The sequence below is a fragment of the Chrysemys picta genome, chromosome 2 (assembly GCF_011386835.1).
Source record: "Chrysemys picta bellii isolate R12L10 chromosome 2, ASM1138683v2, whole genome shotgun sequence".
NCBI lineage: Eukaryota > Metazoa > Chordata > Testudines > Emydidae > Chrysemys > Chrysemys picta.
This window is the reverse complement of record NC_088792.1, coordinates 215,868,632-215,884,431: the sequence shown is the minus strand read 5'-3', so window position 1 is coordinate 215,884,431 and position 15,800 is coordinate 215,868,632. Positions and strand designations below refer to the sequence as shown.

The 15,800-nt window shown below is 38.7% G+C and overlaps 1 protein-coding gene across 15 annotated transcripts in view; it reads left to right on the top strand.

The window, feature by feature from the left end:
- The window catches only part of TRAPPC8 (trafficking protein particle complex subunit 8), a 106,711-nt gene extending 90,911 nt beyond the window's left edge, over nt 1-15,800 (top strand). For 8 of the 15 annotated variants that reach the window (XM_005279982.5, XM_005279985.5, XM_005279984.5 and 5 more), the window contains 4 exons: nt 7,456-7,503; nt 10,525-10,670; nt 13,062-13,151; nt 14,688-15,800. In XM_005279982.5, the coding sequence (XP_005280039.2) occupies nt 7,456-7,503; nt 10,525-10,670; nt 13,062-13,151; nt 14,688-14,922 (519 nt within the window). In that variant the 3' untranslated portion in view covers nt 14,923-15,800. Of the gene's footprint in view, nt 1-784; nt 961-7,455; nt 7,504-10,524; nt 10,671-13,061; nt 13,152-14,687 lie in introns of those variants that run through there. The other 7 variants (XM_008168579.4, XM_005279987.5, XM_005279986.5 and 4 more) reach the window with 2 other exon arrangements.

The window sequence follows — 15,800 nt, the reverse complement described above, 5'->3', positions numbered from 1 at the left end:
ATTTTATAGATGGGTAAAATGAGGCCTAGAGTAAGTGGCTTGCCTTGTGTCTCGTAGCAAGTCTGTGACAGATGTGGAAGTTGAACCCAGGTCTCCCTGGGTTCCAGTCAAGTGCCTCACCTATAAGAGCATCTTTCCTCTGTGGTATTCAAATTCCATTTATGCTTAAGAGGCGCAGGCTTCCGAGTTCTTAACCATTTCATATCAAAATGCTTATATTTTTGTCATTAGTGTCTTATAACCGGTCAGCACTTTTAAAAATGCTATTATATAGATATTTCACTATTTTTATCTAAAATTGTACACATTATAACGTCTTTCATTCTTGTGTAATCCTCATACCATGAAACTGATTTATACAATGGATTTTTATGGCTACTAAAACAAACCTCTGCCATGCTGAAAAGTAGCTTTGTTTTGAGAAATGGCTGAACCATTTTTTTTTTACAGAATCTTACCCCCCAAAAATTCAGCCCTGAGCAGACACCTGGCATGGAAAACTGTCAAATTTAAGCTATTTTGACTTAAGTTCACACCAGAAACCAATGGCTTACAAGTGTTGGGCAACCTTAACTATAGGCCTCACTGTATGTAACTAAACAGAAGAGATTATAAATTAGAACCATGCTGCTCAGGGAGAAATTATTCAGCCATAGTTCTAGGGGGTCTCAGAGGAATTGAGCTACAGTAAAGCAGTCATGGTGCCATTTTATTTGTGGTTTGTGTTGGGGTTTTTTCAATTACCCAGTGCTGCTAAACTGAGAACATATAATTGCCTTTCCAGCAGTTGCCAGCAGGAGATTATCATCCACAACTGACTGAACCACAGTAATTTTCAAGGAGACTGTAAAACCAAGATGCTGACAACATGGAGTCCATAATAATTCCAGCAGAACTCTAAAAAACTTAGTGTTATCGTGCACTTGATCAAATTCCAGTACGAATAATTGCACATTACCTGACTGATTAAATTGCACTTGTAACATCAAATGGATACGTTTCCTTCCCTAAACTTTTGACCTTAAAATTAGGAATTCTAAATCACTTTTCTTCGCTATGCTAGCTAGCACAAGAGTAATAAAATCATATGCTTCAGGGCATAGTTTGTTCCCTGTGGAAATCAAAGATTTTCCCCCCTATATGTACAGTATTTTATCACTGTCTATATATGCATTACAATGAGACGGGATTTTCACTTTCATATTCTACATTAGGTTTTGGTTACTGTTGGATGCAGAATATTGCACTAGATGGATCAGCTATCTGTTTTGGCACATCTTAGTCTTAATATTTTGTTCTAATAAGTTATAAATATAATTATAACTGACAGTGCTGCTACATCCATGTGCTGTGCTCTGACGCATCTAATGTTGCTAAGCAACATTGCTTTTTAAAAACTTGATTCACGTGCAGTAGTGTAGCAGTCTCTTTAATGAACAGACAGTTTTGAATGTTTATCCCCTTGGCTTTCCCCATTCCTCCAAGTCTACACGTGAGAAACTGCTCTTGAGATAAAATTAGAATCAAAGAATGCCAAATATAGCTTATTCCTTTGAGCAGCCCAAAAAAGAGAGGCGGGGGTGGAAAAAAAAGGAAACTAGGCCAGGTGTAACGGAGTTCTTAAAGAACTAAGTGATACAATACAGTTTCTAGCAATAATATGAAGCAGAAATTAGAAATAGGAACTTATGAATATAAACTGAGGATTGGGTTTTTATTTATAAAACGGAATCAATTCAAGCAAACAACTAATACAGCCAAATATGTGAATAGAGATGTTACGGTAAAAGCTGTCTGGCCTACAAAATTACAAGCTTTGGCAATAAACCTAGCATTTGTGTACACACTTTATTTTTTTATATATATTTTTAATATATATATTAAGTGTTCATGCTCTACAGTTACCTTAAACATCCTAATACTGAACCAGCTATGCCCACTAATATGTAACATTTTTGGACAAAGGTCCATCTATGAAGATACTCATAGGATAGGAATTACTGCAATTCAGTGGAAAATTAATTAGGTATTTGTGGGAACCTTCCTTTCCACTGCCTCTAACACTGCCATACTGAAGCTCTTTTTAGCACTTGTAGTCTTACCTGTTGTCTTCATCTGCAGTGACCAATTAGCTTTAGCTAGCCAAAGCTCAAAATGTGGCTACTCCCAATCTATAATTGCCCTGGCTCACTTCAGTTTTCAACAGCTTCATCCTCCTCCTTCTTTGTTTCCCAACCTACAGTAACCTGAAATCCTTTACTTTTTAATTTTCCACATTCAAGTGCAGCCACTTCTCCATATTATAATATTCCTTACTGTTTGTCTAAGCGTTTTTCTCTTGATCACATGGGTAGAAATTCAAGCTAAAGGAATCTCAAGGCCCCCCCCAAAAAAAAAATAGACTGGAAAGGGATTGGGCTGGATAATGTTGCAATTTTAATTAAAAGTAGGGCTCTCGATCATAGTCAGTTCAAGCAATTAATTAAAAAAATTAACTTGATTAAAAAATTAATCACGATTAATCAGTTTTATTCACACAGTTGATATAATACCAATTTAAATTTATTATATAAATATTTTTGGCTGTTTTTCTACATTTTCAAATATATTGATTTCAGTTACAACACAGAATACAAAGTGTACAGTGCTCAATTTATATTTTTATTACAAATATTTGCAATATAAGAAATATTTTTCAGTTCACCTCATATTAATACTGTAATGTAGTCTTTTTTGTGAAAGTGCAACATACAAATGTAGATTTTTTTTTTTTTGTAACATAACTGCACTCAAAAACAAACAATGTAAAACTTTAGCGCCTACAAGTCCATTTAATCCTACTTCTTGTTCAGCCAATTGCGAAGACAAACAAATTTTGTTTACGTTTACGGGAGCTGCCTGCTTCTTATTTACAAGGTCACCTGAAAGTGAGAATAGGTATTTACATGGCTTTTTTGTAGCCAGCATTGCAAGGTATTTACGTGCTAGATATGCTAAACATTCATATGCACATTCATGCTTTCGCCACCATTCCAGAGGGCATGCTTCCATGCTGATGACGGGTTCTGCACGATAACGATCCAAAGGTTTAGCATTTCAAGCCTCTGCCATACACTTGAATACAGGTGGTATCTCAGACTGTGGCCTTGTCTAGGCTTGGATTTAAAGATGTGGTTCTTAGCTCTCCACCAGGCTTTAATTCTGCCAGGTTAGCACAAGTTAAAGGTAGTGTGCCTTATCTATAGTAGACTCTTAAAATGTGTCAACACATGTTAGCTAACACATGCTAATATCACCTCTTTAAATCCAAGTCTAAACAAGACCAAAGACTGGGTTGGAGAAATTTGGTTAGAGAAGGGAACCTTGGGGCAAAAGCTGGTAGCTATGAAGTGACTATTCGTAAGTTATCAGAGGGAGGAGGTAGCTTGTGCCAGTGAAGCTTCATATATGGGACAGGAAATTAGAGGATGAAATTGGGTATCAATGATGGGGTGTTCAGGCTAAACATAATTTATAAGAAAGAAGATGTTGTAAACCAAAAGTGTTGATTTGTATCATCAGTCGCTACGGAAAGAACGCAGGAGATCTACCCCTCTAGTACCCATTTCGAGACACATACTTTGAGGTTGCCATTTTTATATTGTGGGTATTACTATACTAATATACCAATGTTTATTAGAGGGTTCTTTACAACATGGGCACACCAGTAAAATGGGTTCCTCTGAGTTTGGTTTTTAATCGTTTAAAAAAATGCACTTTTCAGAGTCCAATCGCTCTCATAATCTCACACTGAAGGCATACAGCTGAATTTGACACACCAATCCTGTCTGTGTTTACTCTTCCAGATAAATAATGTAAAAAGTATTAATTTTAAATTAGGATTGAGCAAAGTACACAATGCAATCTTGTAGAACACCTTTCACAGAGCCTTTATTTCCTATGAATAGTACTTAAAGTTAACACAGGAGAGTAAAAAAGTAGGCCCAGGGATCAGGGGTGGAATAGCTTTAATCTGAGGTTTGAAATGAGAGCTCACTGATTCTAATCAGGTTCTCCCGATATTTCCAGTTTCCTCAGATCCCTTTATTTTTGTTCTCACTGGCACTTTGTCACTTAAAATCTGGGATTTTTTCCTTTCCTCTCTAGCTCTTGCTTCCTCTGTCCCACTGTACAGCCGTAGTCAGCTGGCTCAAGGGCCTTCTCTTTGCAGCCCTTGCAGCCTTCCTATTTATCTCAATCTTTCAAACTCCGCTAAAGCATGTATTTTTCTCCTGGGAACTGCATGAGACTTGTGTAAACTTATATTGAGTATTCTTTTTGCTAAATACATCAGTTAATTTTAAAAACAAGTATTTTTAACATTATCTGGAAAAGGTGTAAATAGCACATAGACATCGCCAAGTGACTGGGAGGCATTGCCATTGAAATCTATAGACTTGAAGGTGCCCAGCACCTCTTGAGATCATGTTCATTGAACAAAAACTTCAAACTGATTTAAATAGTTGAAGGTGAATGTGTTTTTAAAAAAAAAGATTCTACCTCCTTTTGGCACCCATCTTGTTGAAAAGCTGCACCTTGTGACACTTGGGAGACCTTTACAAGTGTACCAAGTCTGCTTTAATGCTGACTTAACAATTAAAACTTGGTTTGAACACACTAATTCTTAGACTTTGTATAAGCCAATATTCAATGTAGGATGGAGATTGTAGTGTGGTTGCAAAAAACATTCTAAAACCACGCTGAAGAAACCAGCACAAGGTACATGGTCATTAGTAGTACAGGTGAGGGTAAACTCATTTGAAATACAAGCAACGGAGATCAGGTATTAGCAAAGTTCTTTACATTTTTTCTCAGTAAAATTAAAAATGTGTTTTTCAGTTAATCTGAAGTTGAATGGTAACAATGTTTCCAATGTTAATTATATGAATCCTTTTTCAGGCTAACATTCATGGATGGGATTTCCCAATTTTTGTGATTCATTTGCCTAACAAAGGGGTTTCTTAGCTTCATCGTTCTGATGCAGCAGTTATTTTCACAGTTAATAAGAGGAATAGTAGTTTTATATTTGAATGTTCCCATTCCCATTGGTTTTTAGGAGGGTAATTGTGGGAGGTAATGTAATTGGTTCCTTTAGTGCTGGCTTGAATATTGAACGACTCATTTTCAAAAACTGTAATTTAGAACAAGTCAAATGACCCTGATTCTCCACATCTTCTTTGACTCCCACCATTCATATCATTTATGGTAAAAACCCATTCTGCCTGCTTCTTCAGAAGATGCTTACGCACTAGTTCTGGAGTGGACAGTTACGATTTAAAGTTCAAAACATTTGTGAGTTTTTTTTAAGTCAGTAGCCAGAATTTATTTAAGCTGGGTATGAATCTGTTTTTATCAAATTTACATGAAAGGGATTACATGAGAAAGTTAGTGCAATTAACACTAGAGTATATTTTAGCCATAATATTTTGTTTTGAAGATTTTTTGAGTTTATACAAAGTTTATTCTCGTTGTTTTAACAGAATTATTGATATTCGTTCCAAGTATCAGAGGGGTATCTGTGTTAGTCTGTATCCACAAAAACAATGAGGAGTCTGGTGGCACCTTAAAGACTAACAGATTTATTTGGACATAAGCTTTCATGGGTAAAAAACCCCACTTCTTCAGATGCATGGAGTGAAAATTACAGATACAGGGACAAATATACTGGCACATGAAGAGAAGGGAGTTACCTTACAAGTGGAGAACCAGTTTCCATCCAGGACACATCACATGATCCATCGTCTACAGCCAAGCCCTAAGATACAACCACATTTGCTCCAATCCCTCAGACAGAGACAAACACCTACAAGATCTTTATCAAGCATTCTTAAAACGACAATACCCACCTGGGGAAGTGAGGGAACAGATTGACAGAGCAAGCCAGGTACCCAGAAGTCACCTACCATAGAACAGGCCCAACAAGGCAAATAACAGAACACCACTGGCCATCACATAGAACCTCCAGTTAAAACCGCTCCAACACATCAACTATCTACAACCTATCCTGGAAAATGATCCCTAACTCTCACAGACCTTGGGAGGCAGGCCAGTCCTTGCTTACAGACAGCCCCCCAACCTGAAGCAAATACTCACCAACAGCTACACACTACACAACAGAAACACTAACTTGTAACAAACCCTGTTGCCTACTCTGTCCCCATATCTACTGTAGCAACACCATCAGAGGACCCAACCACATCAGTCACACCATCAGGAGCTCATTCACCTGCACATCTACTAATGTGATATATGCCATTGTGTGTCAGCAGTGCCCGTCTGCCGTGTACATTTGCTAAACCTGATTGTCTCTACATAAATGGACACAAATCAGACATCCGCAATGGTAACATACAAAAGCCAGTAGGAGAACACTTCAGTCTCCCTGGACATTCAATAACAGATTTAAAAGTAGCCATCCTTCAACAAAAAAACAGACTTCAGAGAGAAACTGCAGGGCTACAATTCATTTGTAAACTTAACACCATTAATTTGGGTTTGAATAGGGACTGGGAGTGACTGGCTCAGTACAAAAGTAATTTTTCCTCTCGGTATTGACACCTTCTCATCAATTATTGGGAGTGGACCACATCCACCCGTGACTGAATTGGCCTTGTCAACACTGGTTCTCCACTTGTAACATAACTCCCTTCTCTTCATGTGCCAGTATGTTTATGCCTGCATCTGTAATTTTCACTCCATGCATCTGAAGAAGTGGTTTTTTTTAACCCACGAAAGCTTATGCCCAAATAAATCTGTTAGTCTTTAAGGTGCCACTTTTTCTTACAAGCTGACAATTGTGTGTTTTATGCAGTGTTGTTTGTAGCCTTGTTTGTCCCAAGATATTAGATAAGGTGGGTGAGGTAATATCTTTTAATTGGACTAACAGAAGTTGGTCTCGTAAAAGATATTACCTCACCCACCTTGTGTCTCTAATTGTCTGGTTTCTTATCTAGATTTTCCTAAACTCTCCAGGTTGCTTAAAAAGGAAATTCAGTGAGATGTTGTTAGTGTAGAGCAGCACTCTGAGTGCTTGTGTTTTGAAAGCCTTTCTGCCCAAATATAAAAACTATGGGTGGAATCCAGGCCCTATTGAAGTCAATGGGAGTTTTGCCATGACTTCAGCGTAGCCAGTACTTCATCCTCTGGGTACAAAGAGGGTTGTCAAAGTGATGTCTTATTTAGGAACCAAAAGACTAATCTTAAATCTGGGGTGTTAAATTGTCCAATTTCTATCTGTTGCCAGTCCTTCAGCACCAAGGTAATGTTGCTTTGAACTAAGGGTTTCAAACATGTTAAATTAATCAAATAATGAAATGTAATGATGCCAGACTTACTTTGTCTACCTGTTTTTCTGTAACTTATCCTATTGATTTTTGTCTGTCTGTTCAGATAAATTTTGATATTTGTTTTTTGTAGGGTTTTAAAAAAATACTCGGGAATTCTGATTGGGAGGACTTGGAACAGGTAACTGACTTTAGGGGGAAGAGCAATTTCTAGGGTGTTGATATATGCTATCCAAGATAATATTGAATATTCCCCAATTAGATAAATCTTCTAACCTTCCGTCCCCACCCTCCATGGAGTCGTATAGTCTCTAAATATAGCTAGTGTTACACATGGTGTCACCTTTCAGCAAGATGGATTCCATTACAGCAGGACCAAAAATGCCAACTGAATTAAAAAGATATTAACAATGGAATATAGTTGGAAACTAAGAGTATTCTTCTTGAGCATTTAGGTTGCTGGTCTGAGCGCAGTGAATTAGTTTTGGTTTAAAGGGCATAATCTTAAATTTTTTCAAGCATATGCTGTCATCTGATGACCTATGCCTAGTACAACCAGACCTGGGGATGCTACTATAATGCAAATAATTAATAATTATTTAAATTTCCTGATTGAAATTCTAACACCATTGAAGTCAGTGGCAAAGCTCCCATTGACTTCAGTGGGGGCTGGGATTTTCCCTGCTATCTTTTTTATTGACACAAGTCACAATCTCAATGTGTTTCTCAGTGTTTTGTCTTCAGTATTTTAAGAAAATATTGTAATATAAGTTGTTGACACAAGCGCAGCAATAAGCTAAGAATACTGTAACTGTTTCTAAGTGCAGTGCAGAAATGGGATTCATCAATCAACTCCTTATATTTAGCAGCTGCCTACGTTCATTACTGTGAATGCATTTTATGTCACTAATTATCGACTCTGCATCAACGGTTCATAAGTGAATGAGGAAAGCTAACCCCTCATAAGTAACTTTTTGATTGGAGTAGATAACAGACTGGATGGTGTTGGACAAGTACCATATCATCTAGATCAGGGGTCGACAACCTATGGCATGCGTGCCAAAGACAGCATGCGAGCCGATTTTTAATGGCACACTGGGGTCCTGGCAGGCAGCCACGTGCCATTAAAAATCCTGCCTGGCCCGGCCTGCTCTTCTCCACCCTCTGCCCCCTCCTGTGGGGGCAGGGGCAGAAGATTGGTCCTGCTGGCTCCCCTGCGTCTTCCCACAGTGTGCTGGGTTCCCTGCCCCTCCTTCCTTCCTTCCCTCCCTGCCAGCCGATCAGCTGATGGCCCTTTCAAGGGAGGGAGGTGGGGTAGAAGCGGAGTCAGTGTGCTCGCTGCTCCCCGCAGAGGCAGAGAAGAAGCGGGGGCAGGGCCTTGGGGAAGGGGAGGGGATGGAAGCGGGGCATATCCCCTCCAGCCCCCTGCCGTGATCACCCCAGCCCACACCCCCAGCCCTCTGTCCTGACCCCCCCCACACACACACCCAGCCCTCTGCCCTGAGCCCTGCAGCCCCGTTCTTCCCCCCCCCCCCCCCAGCCCCTGCCCTGAGCTCTGTACCCTCCTCACACACACCAGGTCCTCTGCTTGACTCCTTCACCCCCCCCCCCCCCCCACGACCCCAGCCGTGACTCTGGCACCCCCACACATACCCAGGCCCCGCCACCTGCACCCCCTCACATGCCCCCGGCCCCCCACATCCTGACTCTTGCACCCCCCAAATCCCCACCCCCACCCTGAGCACCAAACGGGAGCACCTGCACACATACCCCACGTTCCCACCTGCACCCTTCGCACCAAATGGGAGCTGCCCAGGTAAGCACTCCACACACAAACCTCCTGCCCCAACCATGAGCCCTCTCCCTCATTCTAGCTCCCAGTCAGACCCTACACCCCAACCCCCAGCCCTGTGCTCAGTGCACTCCCACTCTCAGCTCAGTGCAGAGAGAGAGGAAGAGAATGGGCCAAAACCAGGGAGAAACCATACCCACTGTATGTCATCAGGGCCGGGACCCCAAACCTGCAGCGGACTGAGCAGGTACGGCAGCCGGGATCCCAGCTGGCAGGAACCGGCGGATGGAACCCCTGAGTGGCAGCAGGCTGAGCCGCTCAGCCCACTGCCGGACTGGGTTCCTGGCCGCCGGCCCCTCACAGCCCGCTGCTAGTCTGGGGTTCTGGCTACCGGCCCCTTGCCAGCCGGGGTCCCGGCCGCAGGCCCCGCTCAGCCCGTTGCCGGCCTAGGTGAACAGAACCCCAGACCAGCAGCGGGCTGAGCGGGCCAGTGGCGTAAGATCAACATTTTAATTTAATTTTAAATTAAGCTTCTTAAACATTTTGAAAACCTTATTTATTTTACAATACAACAATAGTTTAGTTATATAATATATAGACTTAGAGAGAGACCTTCTAAAAAGCATTAAAATGTATTACTGGCACGTGAAACCTATAATTAAAGTGAATAAATGAAGACTCAGCACACCGCTTCTGAAAGGTTGCCGACCCCTGATCTAGATTCTGGACCAGATGCAGTCAGGGTGATGCACTGAAGTTACATCTTTCCACATCATCTAATCCCCTCTCTCTTGGAGGTTGTACTTCACCACCTGCCTTCCCTTGGGCTTTCCACTCTTTGGAGGGGAAGGTAGTTTTCATTTTTGAAGGAGCTTACTAGGCTCCAGCTTTAGAGATGTACTGTATTAGCACATGTTCCCTTCCCACCCAGTGCCACCCACTTTTGGGGTTTTCCTGGCTACCTACAGTTCCTTGGTGGCAACCTCCCCATGGTAGACTTTTCACTGTATCTGCTTGGGTTTTTGTGAAAACCCAAGATGAACTTGGTGCAGTCTAAACATGGTTCTATTTTTATCTTACCAGTAATACATATTTGCAGAACTCTTAACACATTGGTTTAAAAAAGCAGTTTTGGGAGAAGAAAATTTAATAGTTTGCCTGTGATATAGCACCCCCATCATAAGAATTGAGGAAGTGGTGCACCTAAAACAGTAAGACACAGTAATTTCCTTAATTGCCTCCTGTAAACATTATGACACAGTAGTGTAATCTGTTGGAAGCTACAGTTCTTAAGAGAAAATGGTACCTTCAAGTTAACATCTGTCTGGTTAATCCCTTGTTGTACAGTGTGTCATGTTAGTGTATTTATAAGAGTATTTTAAATGAAGTCTGAATATTTGTGTGTTCCAGGAATCACCAGAAATGGTTCTCTTAAAGTTTTTTCGACCAGAAAACACTTCACTACCCACAAGACCAACACCAGAACAGCTTTCTAACCTTATCAAGACTAGTCTTCATTATCCAGAGTCCTTTAATCACTCATTTCATCAGAAAAGGTTTGATTAATGTTAGCTTTTAAAATGTTTCAAGATTCCTTTAGGAAACTATTTTTTTCCCCATTTCTTTAATAAAAATCCTTTTTAGATTTTGCTCTGTGGAAGGATGAAATAAAGTGATAAACAAGGAAAAATTGCCATGAGCAAGGAAAAATTCAACACAAACATTTTATATAACTATAAAGCAAAAAAAATTTTATTTTTTTTTGTAAATGTATTGGTAAAATTGCAACACAATAGCATTTTCTAGCAGTTGAAGATGGGACACATGAAATGAAAATGAAGTACTATTGATCAGAAAGGTCAATTACTTTTTATCAAGATCCAGGTTTCTTGGTCAAGGTCCAGACTCCAGAGAAAATAATAATAAAAAAACAATAATGATAAAATTAAAAGGTTTGGGGGTCCGTTCAAACGCATCTGGTAGTCCGAATTTGGCCCGTGGTCTGCCTGTTGACTACCCCTGCTATAGATAATTTAGTTTTAAAAATGAATGGGAATGTTAAGTTAGATAACTCATTAAGAAAGTAATGATGAAGAAATCTATAATATCTTTGTCTTCACAGCCTGAGAAAATCACAGCATAAACAATCAAGTGGGTTGAAAATGAATACTATATGCTGCAAAATGACAATATTTGAATGAACAAATAACTTCTTGCTCTAGTTATTAATTTTTATTTATTATGTCAGTAGCATATCCATATCCAAATTTTCTAAATGTTAACATGGGTAAGGTATAAACTATTGCAGGAAGAGGATGTTTAACATGGCTGAAATTGGAGACTTAGTGTAGTAACAATGAACTAAAGCACTTGTACACAAGATTTTTCATTTTGATAATTGTGTTCCTGTAGCTTCTACTTTGTGGTTATGCAGTCTTATCAATTTTTTGGTGAGCATTACACTACAAACATAAAGGGAACTAGTTTAGGTTTCAAATTTATATTGCTTTGAAATTTTATTTACAAAATTTGATATTAATAATTTAATTGTAGCAAAAAATGTTTCGTTTTTAGAATGTATACATTTCCTTGTGCTTTGACAACTTAACTATTACATTCTTATACTAGTACAATAGATATTGAAGTGAAACTAACTAGCATAAGTGGAATGATGTGCAAAAATGATTGTTTTAATTATGAGAGCCTCCACTTATTCAAATAGGGTCTAATTCTGGTCCTATTCCAATTTGAGTTAAGTGCTTACTACCTAAATTCCCCCTGCAGTGGTCAATCTTGAAGGCACTCTTTACTTCCTGTCTTAAAGAGTTTACTGCTAAGCAATCCCAGTGATGCATTTCAGTGGTGAAGTGATACTGCTAGTTCATGGTCCCCAAACTATGGGGCGCGACCCTCTAGGGGGTTGCCGAGGAACGTTCGGAGGTACAGCGGGACCCAGGCCAGTCCCCATACGGGGGTTGGGGAAGGAGCCACCATCCAGTCCCACTCCTCCCCCAACTCTGCTCCAGCCCGCCCCCCAGTTGTGATCCCGGCCCTGCCCCAGCTCTGCTCCTGGCCCCATCTCCGGCCACAGCTCCATTCCTGACCCAGCCTCAGCTCCCTTACCCTTCCCGGGGGCCAGGGGGAGCAGACAGGAGTAACGGGGGGCATGACCCTGAAAAGTTTGTGTATAAAGGTGCTGTGGGATCCTTCTGGAAGGAGTGTTCTGTATAAAAGCATTAGTGTTAATAAGTGTATTTGGGTAGAATTCTTCAGGATATTAAATACAAAGCAATGCCTACATATTAAAAAACATGCAATAAGTTGGACTCGAATGTCCGTACTTCTTCAGCTTTAGCTGAGCATTGTACACCTGCCCTGGCTAAAATGCCTGTATTTCTTCAGGCCACTAAAGCAAATAGTTTAAATAGCCCTTTTAGTCAACGATATGCAGAAGGGCATAGAAGTATATGGAGAGAAAGTGTAAAGATGATATTGCAGCAAGTCAAAATTTAGACCAGCATGTTGGGTCAAATGTTTTCACATTCTAAAATTTTTTATTAATGCACCTTGTTGTACATGATTTTATAGAAAGCTTGCAAAAACCAAGCTATGCTCTGAACTATTGCTTTACCAGGTCTCATTTAGACAAACTGAGGAGATCGTTTCAACACTGACTTATAATTTTTTTCTCTGAGGTCACAATCATAAATATACTTCAATTAATTTCCTTTTTCAGAAGTCAAAATGATTATCTGACAGCATGTAAGAGCTGATATTAGACTGTAATAATGTCATACAAAATACCTCTATGTATTTTAATGTTTATATGATTGAGTAATTAAGGACATAAGAATTTTTTTTAAATAGATTTGTTACATTTTGTAATTCTCAAGACTGATCAGTGATGTGTATAAATCTTGCATTGTAAAACTATTTTTCTCTTGCAGCCTTTGTTTAGTACCTGTCACTCTTCTACTTTCCAATTGTTCTGAGGCTGATGTTGATGTAATAATTGACTTGCGGCATAAAACAACAAGGTAGTAAACTTCTAAATGTTAAATTAAAACCAATTTGATGTTTCTTGTGAGCACTTACTGCTACTGAGATCTCTTAATCTGATTTTATTTACATCATTTTATCAAATGTGTATTAAATGTATCAAATATTTAGGATAGGACTTTCATCCTCACTGTGTTCCCATTGATGTCAGTGGGAGTTTCTCCTCATCTCAAAGGGAGCATAATAAATCACTTTGAGTATTTTTCAAAAACCCATGTTCATTTGGAAGTAAAACAGAAATTGATTGTATTGCCAAGCGGGCTGGGAGTAATGACTGGATTTTAAAGAAAAGTGAGGCAACAATATTTATTTTTTGCCGTTTAAATCTCCTTGTTTTGAGGAAATGTTTCCTACAATGAAAGTTTCTGCAAAATGAGAGGAACATCAACAATGGATGCTGTTTTCATTAAAAAATTAATTTTGTTTGACACAGTTTCTCAATGGTAACAAAAGTTATCTTTTGAAATACTAAAATATAGTTACTTTCATCTAAAATTCTTTTAAAATCTTGTACAGTAAGAGTGCATTGTTTCTAAAATTTGTAGATAATTGCTACGTTTGTTAGAATTACTGTGTAGAAATCCATATTCTAGGATAAGCAATACAAAATTCGACAAATTACTTCTCATCCTAACAAAAAGTATAACTTCTTTAACAGCACTTATCACAAGTTCTTAGATTTTATCCACTGCTGCACATGACTATAGTTTTTACTTGGAAATATAGCAATTCATCTGTGTTCAAAATTATCAGTAACATTGGGGAAAAACATTTAAAAACAAATGAGATTTTTAAAATAAAAGTTGTATAAAAAAAGGCAAACATCAGATACCTTTGATGCACTACCTATAGTAGAGCTGGTTGAATTCTGTATATATTTTTATTCTCTTGGAATATCTTATTCCACAATCTGTGTAAGTGGTTGAATACCAAAAAATATTCAAGTCTGATTGTCATCAAACTTGACTTAGTGTAATTAAATAGCTGAATAGTATTCTCAGTAACGGTCCCAATTAGGCATTTTTAGAAGTTTCTCAGAGATGGATTTTGAAGGGCAATAATTGGGACAGATTTAGCAAAACTCAATGTAATCAGAATGCATTTGCCCAGTGCCAAGGGGTTGCCCGGTGTATTTAACCAGATGGGTAGGAAACTCAGCGTGCCAGGCTTTTAATACAAATGTTGACAGATAGAAGATAGTAAGGACAGTAGTCCGCCAGGAAATCGCAATTAAACAATTTGTAAAGAACTAATCTATAAATGAGTTAATAGAATTAATGTAGAGCTGAGCACTAGTCAGCTCATCTGGTCACTTTTCAAAAACATCAGACAGCCAAAACACCAGAGATGCAGTGCATTTGCATGCCACTTAATACAGGAAACATATTACACAGTGAAGTAAAATTTTTCGTAGGATTGTCATTTTGAATGGGTGCATGTTTGCTAGACACTTAAGCATAAGAGAATCCAAAATAGATATCTGATTTATTTCCCCCCCCCCCTCTCTCTTTCAGTCCAGAAGCACTAGAAATCCATGGTTCTTTCACGTGGCTTGGGCAAACACAGTACAAACTTCAGCTTAAAAGCCAGGAGGTCTACAGCTTGCACTTGAAAGCTTGCTTTGTTCGTACAGGAGTCTATAATCTTGGAACTCACAGAGTATTTGCCAAGTTAGCCGACCAAGTTACTTTGTTTGAAACAAGTCAGCAGAACTCCATGCCAGCACTGATCATCATCAGTAACATTTGACCACTTACTAAAAGATCATACTAAAAACCAAAAGAATCTGATTTTTCTTATTCTGCGGATTGACATTTATTCCAGTTTTGGAATGTTACCCCAACATCTAACTTGTCACAAAAGATTGTTTAGGAGACAATAGCAAAATATTCAGACTACTTGCCATTTTGTTTCTTAAGGCAAAACACGTTGGACAGAAAATGCATATATTCTTTTTGATGTCTCTTGCATCTCTGGTAATTTATACTCATAACACTGAACTAAAATACCCCTTATAAAACCGTTTGAATTAACTTGTGTATCCCAGGCTCTGTCCTAATAATAATAATAATAAAAAAAGCAGCTTGACTGCTATTACAACTTCCAGCATGATGTTTTAAATATATTTTGTGGCTATATTAAAAGACAGTTCAGAAGACAACCCTTGTTGTCTTTTTTCCTGACTTAAGCCATTATTCATCAGAAATGCCAGCCTTACTGTGAAGTTTGATAGGTTGTTAAATACAATTTATGCTGGGGGTTTTTTTGTTTGGGTTTTTTTTTTTCCGCTTTTCAGTTTTTAAAATTAGTTTGGGGCTTTGTTATTGTGTCCTCATGTTCTTGATAGCCAGTGAGCCTTATGGCTTACACACAACTTCACCGAAGATGTTCTGAAAATAATTTTGAAACCAGTTTGTGTTTTCTCATTCATCTCGATACAGAATGCACTATTACACAACCATGAGATTGTCATTTAAATTGTCATTCACTTTATTATGTAACTATAACAACTGAGTTGATCTGTTTTAAAAAAAATCTACTCAAGTTAATTAAGCTTTTCAAGAAATGTATTATATTTATAACAAATGTACTGTAAATAGAATAAAACATACACCATATTCACTGAA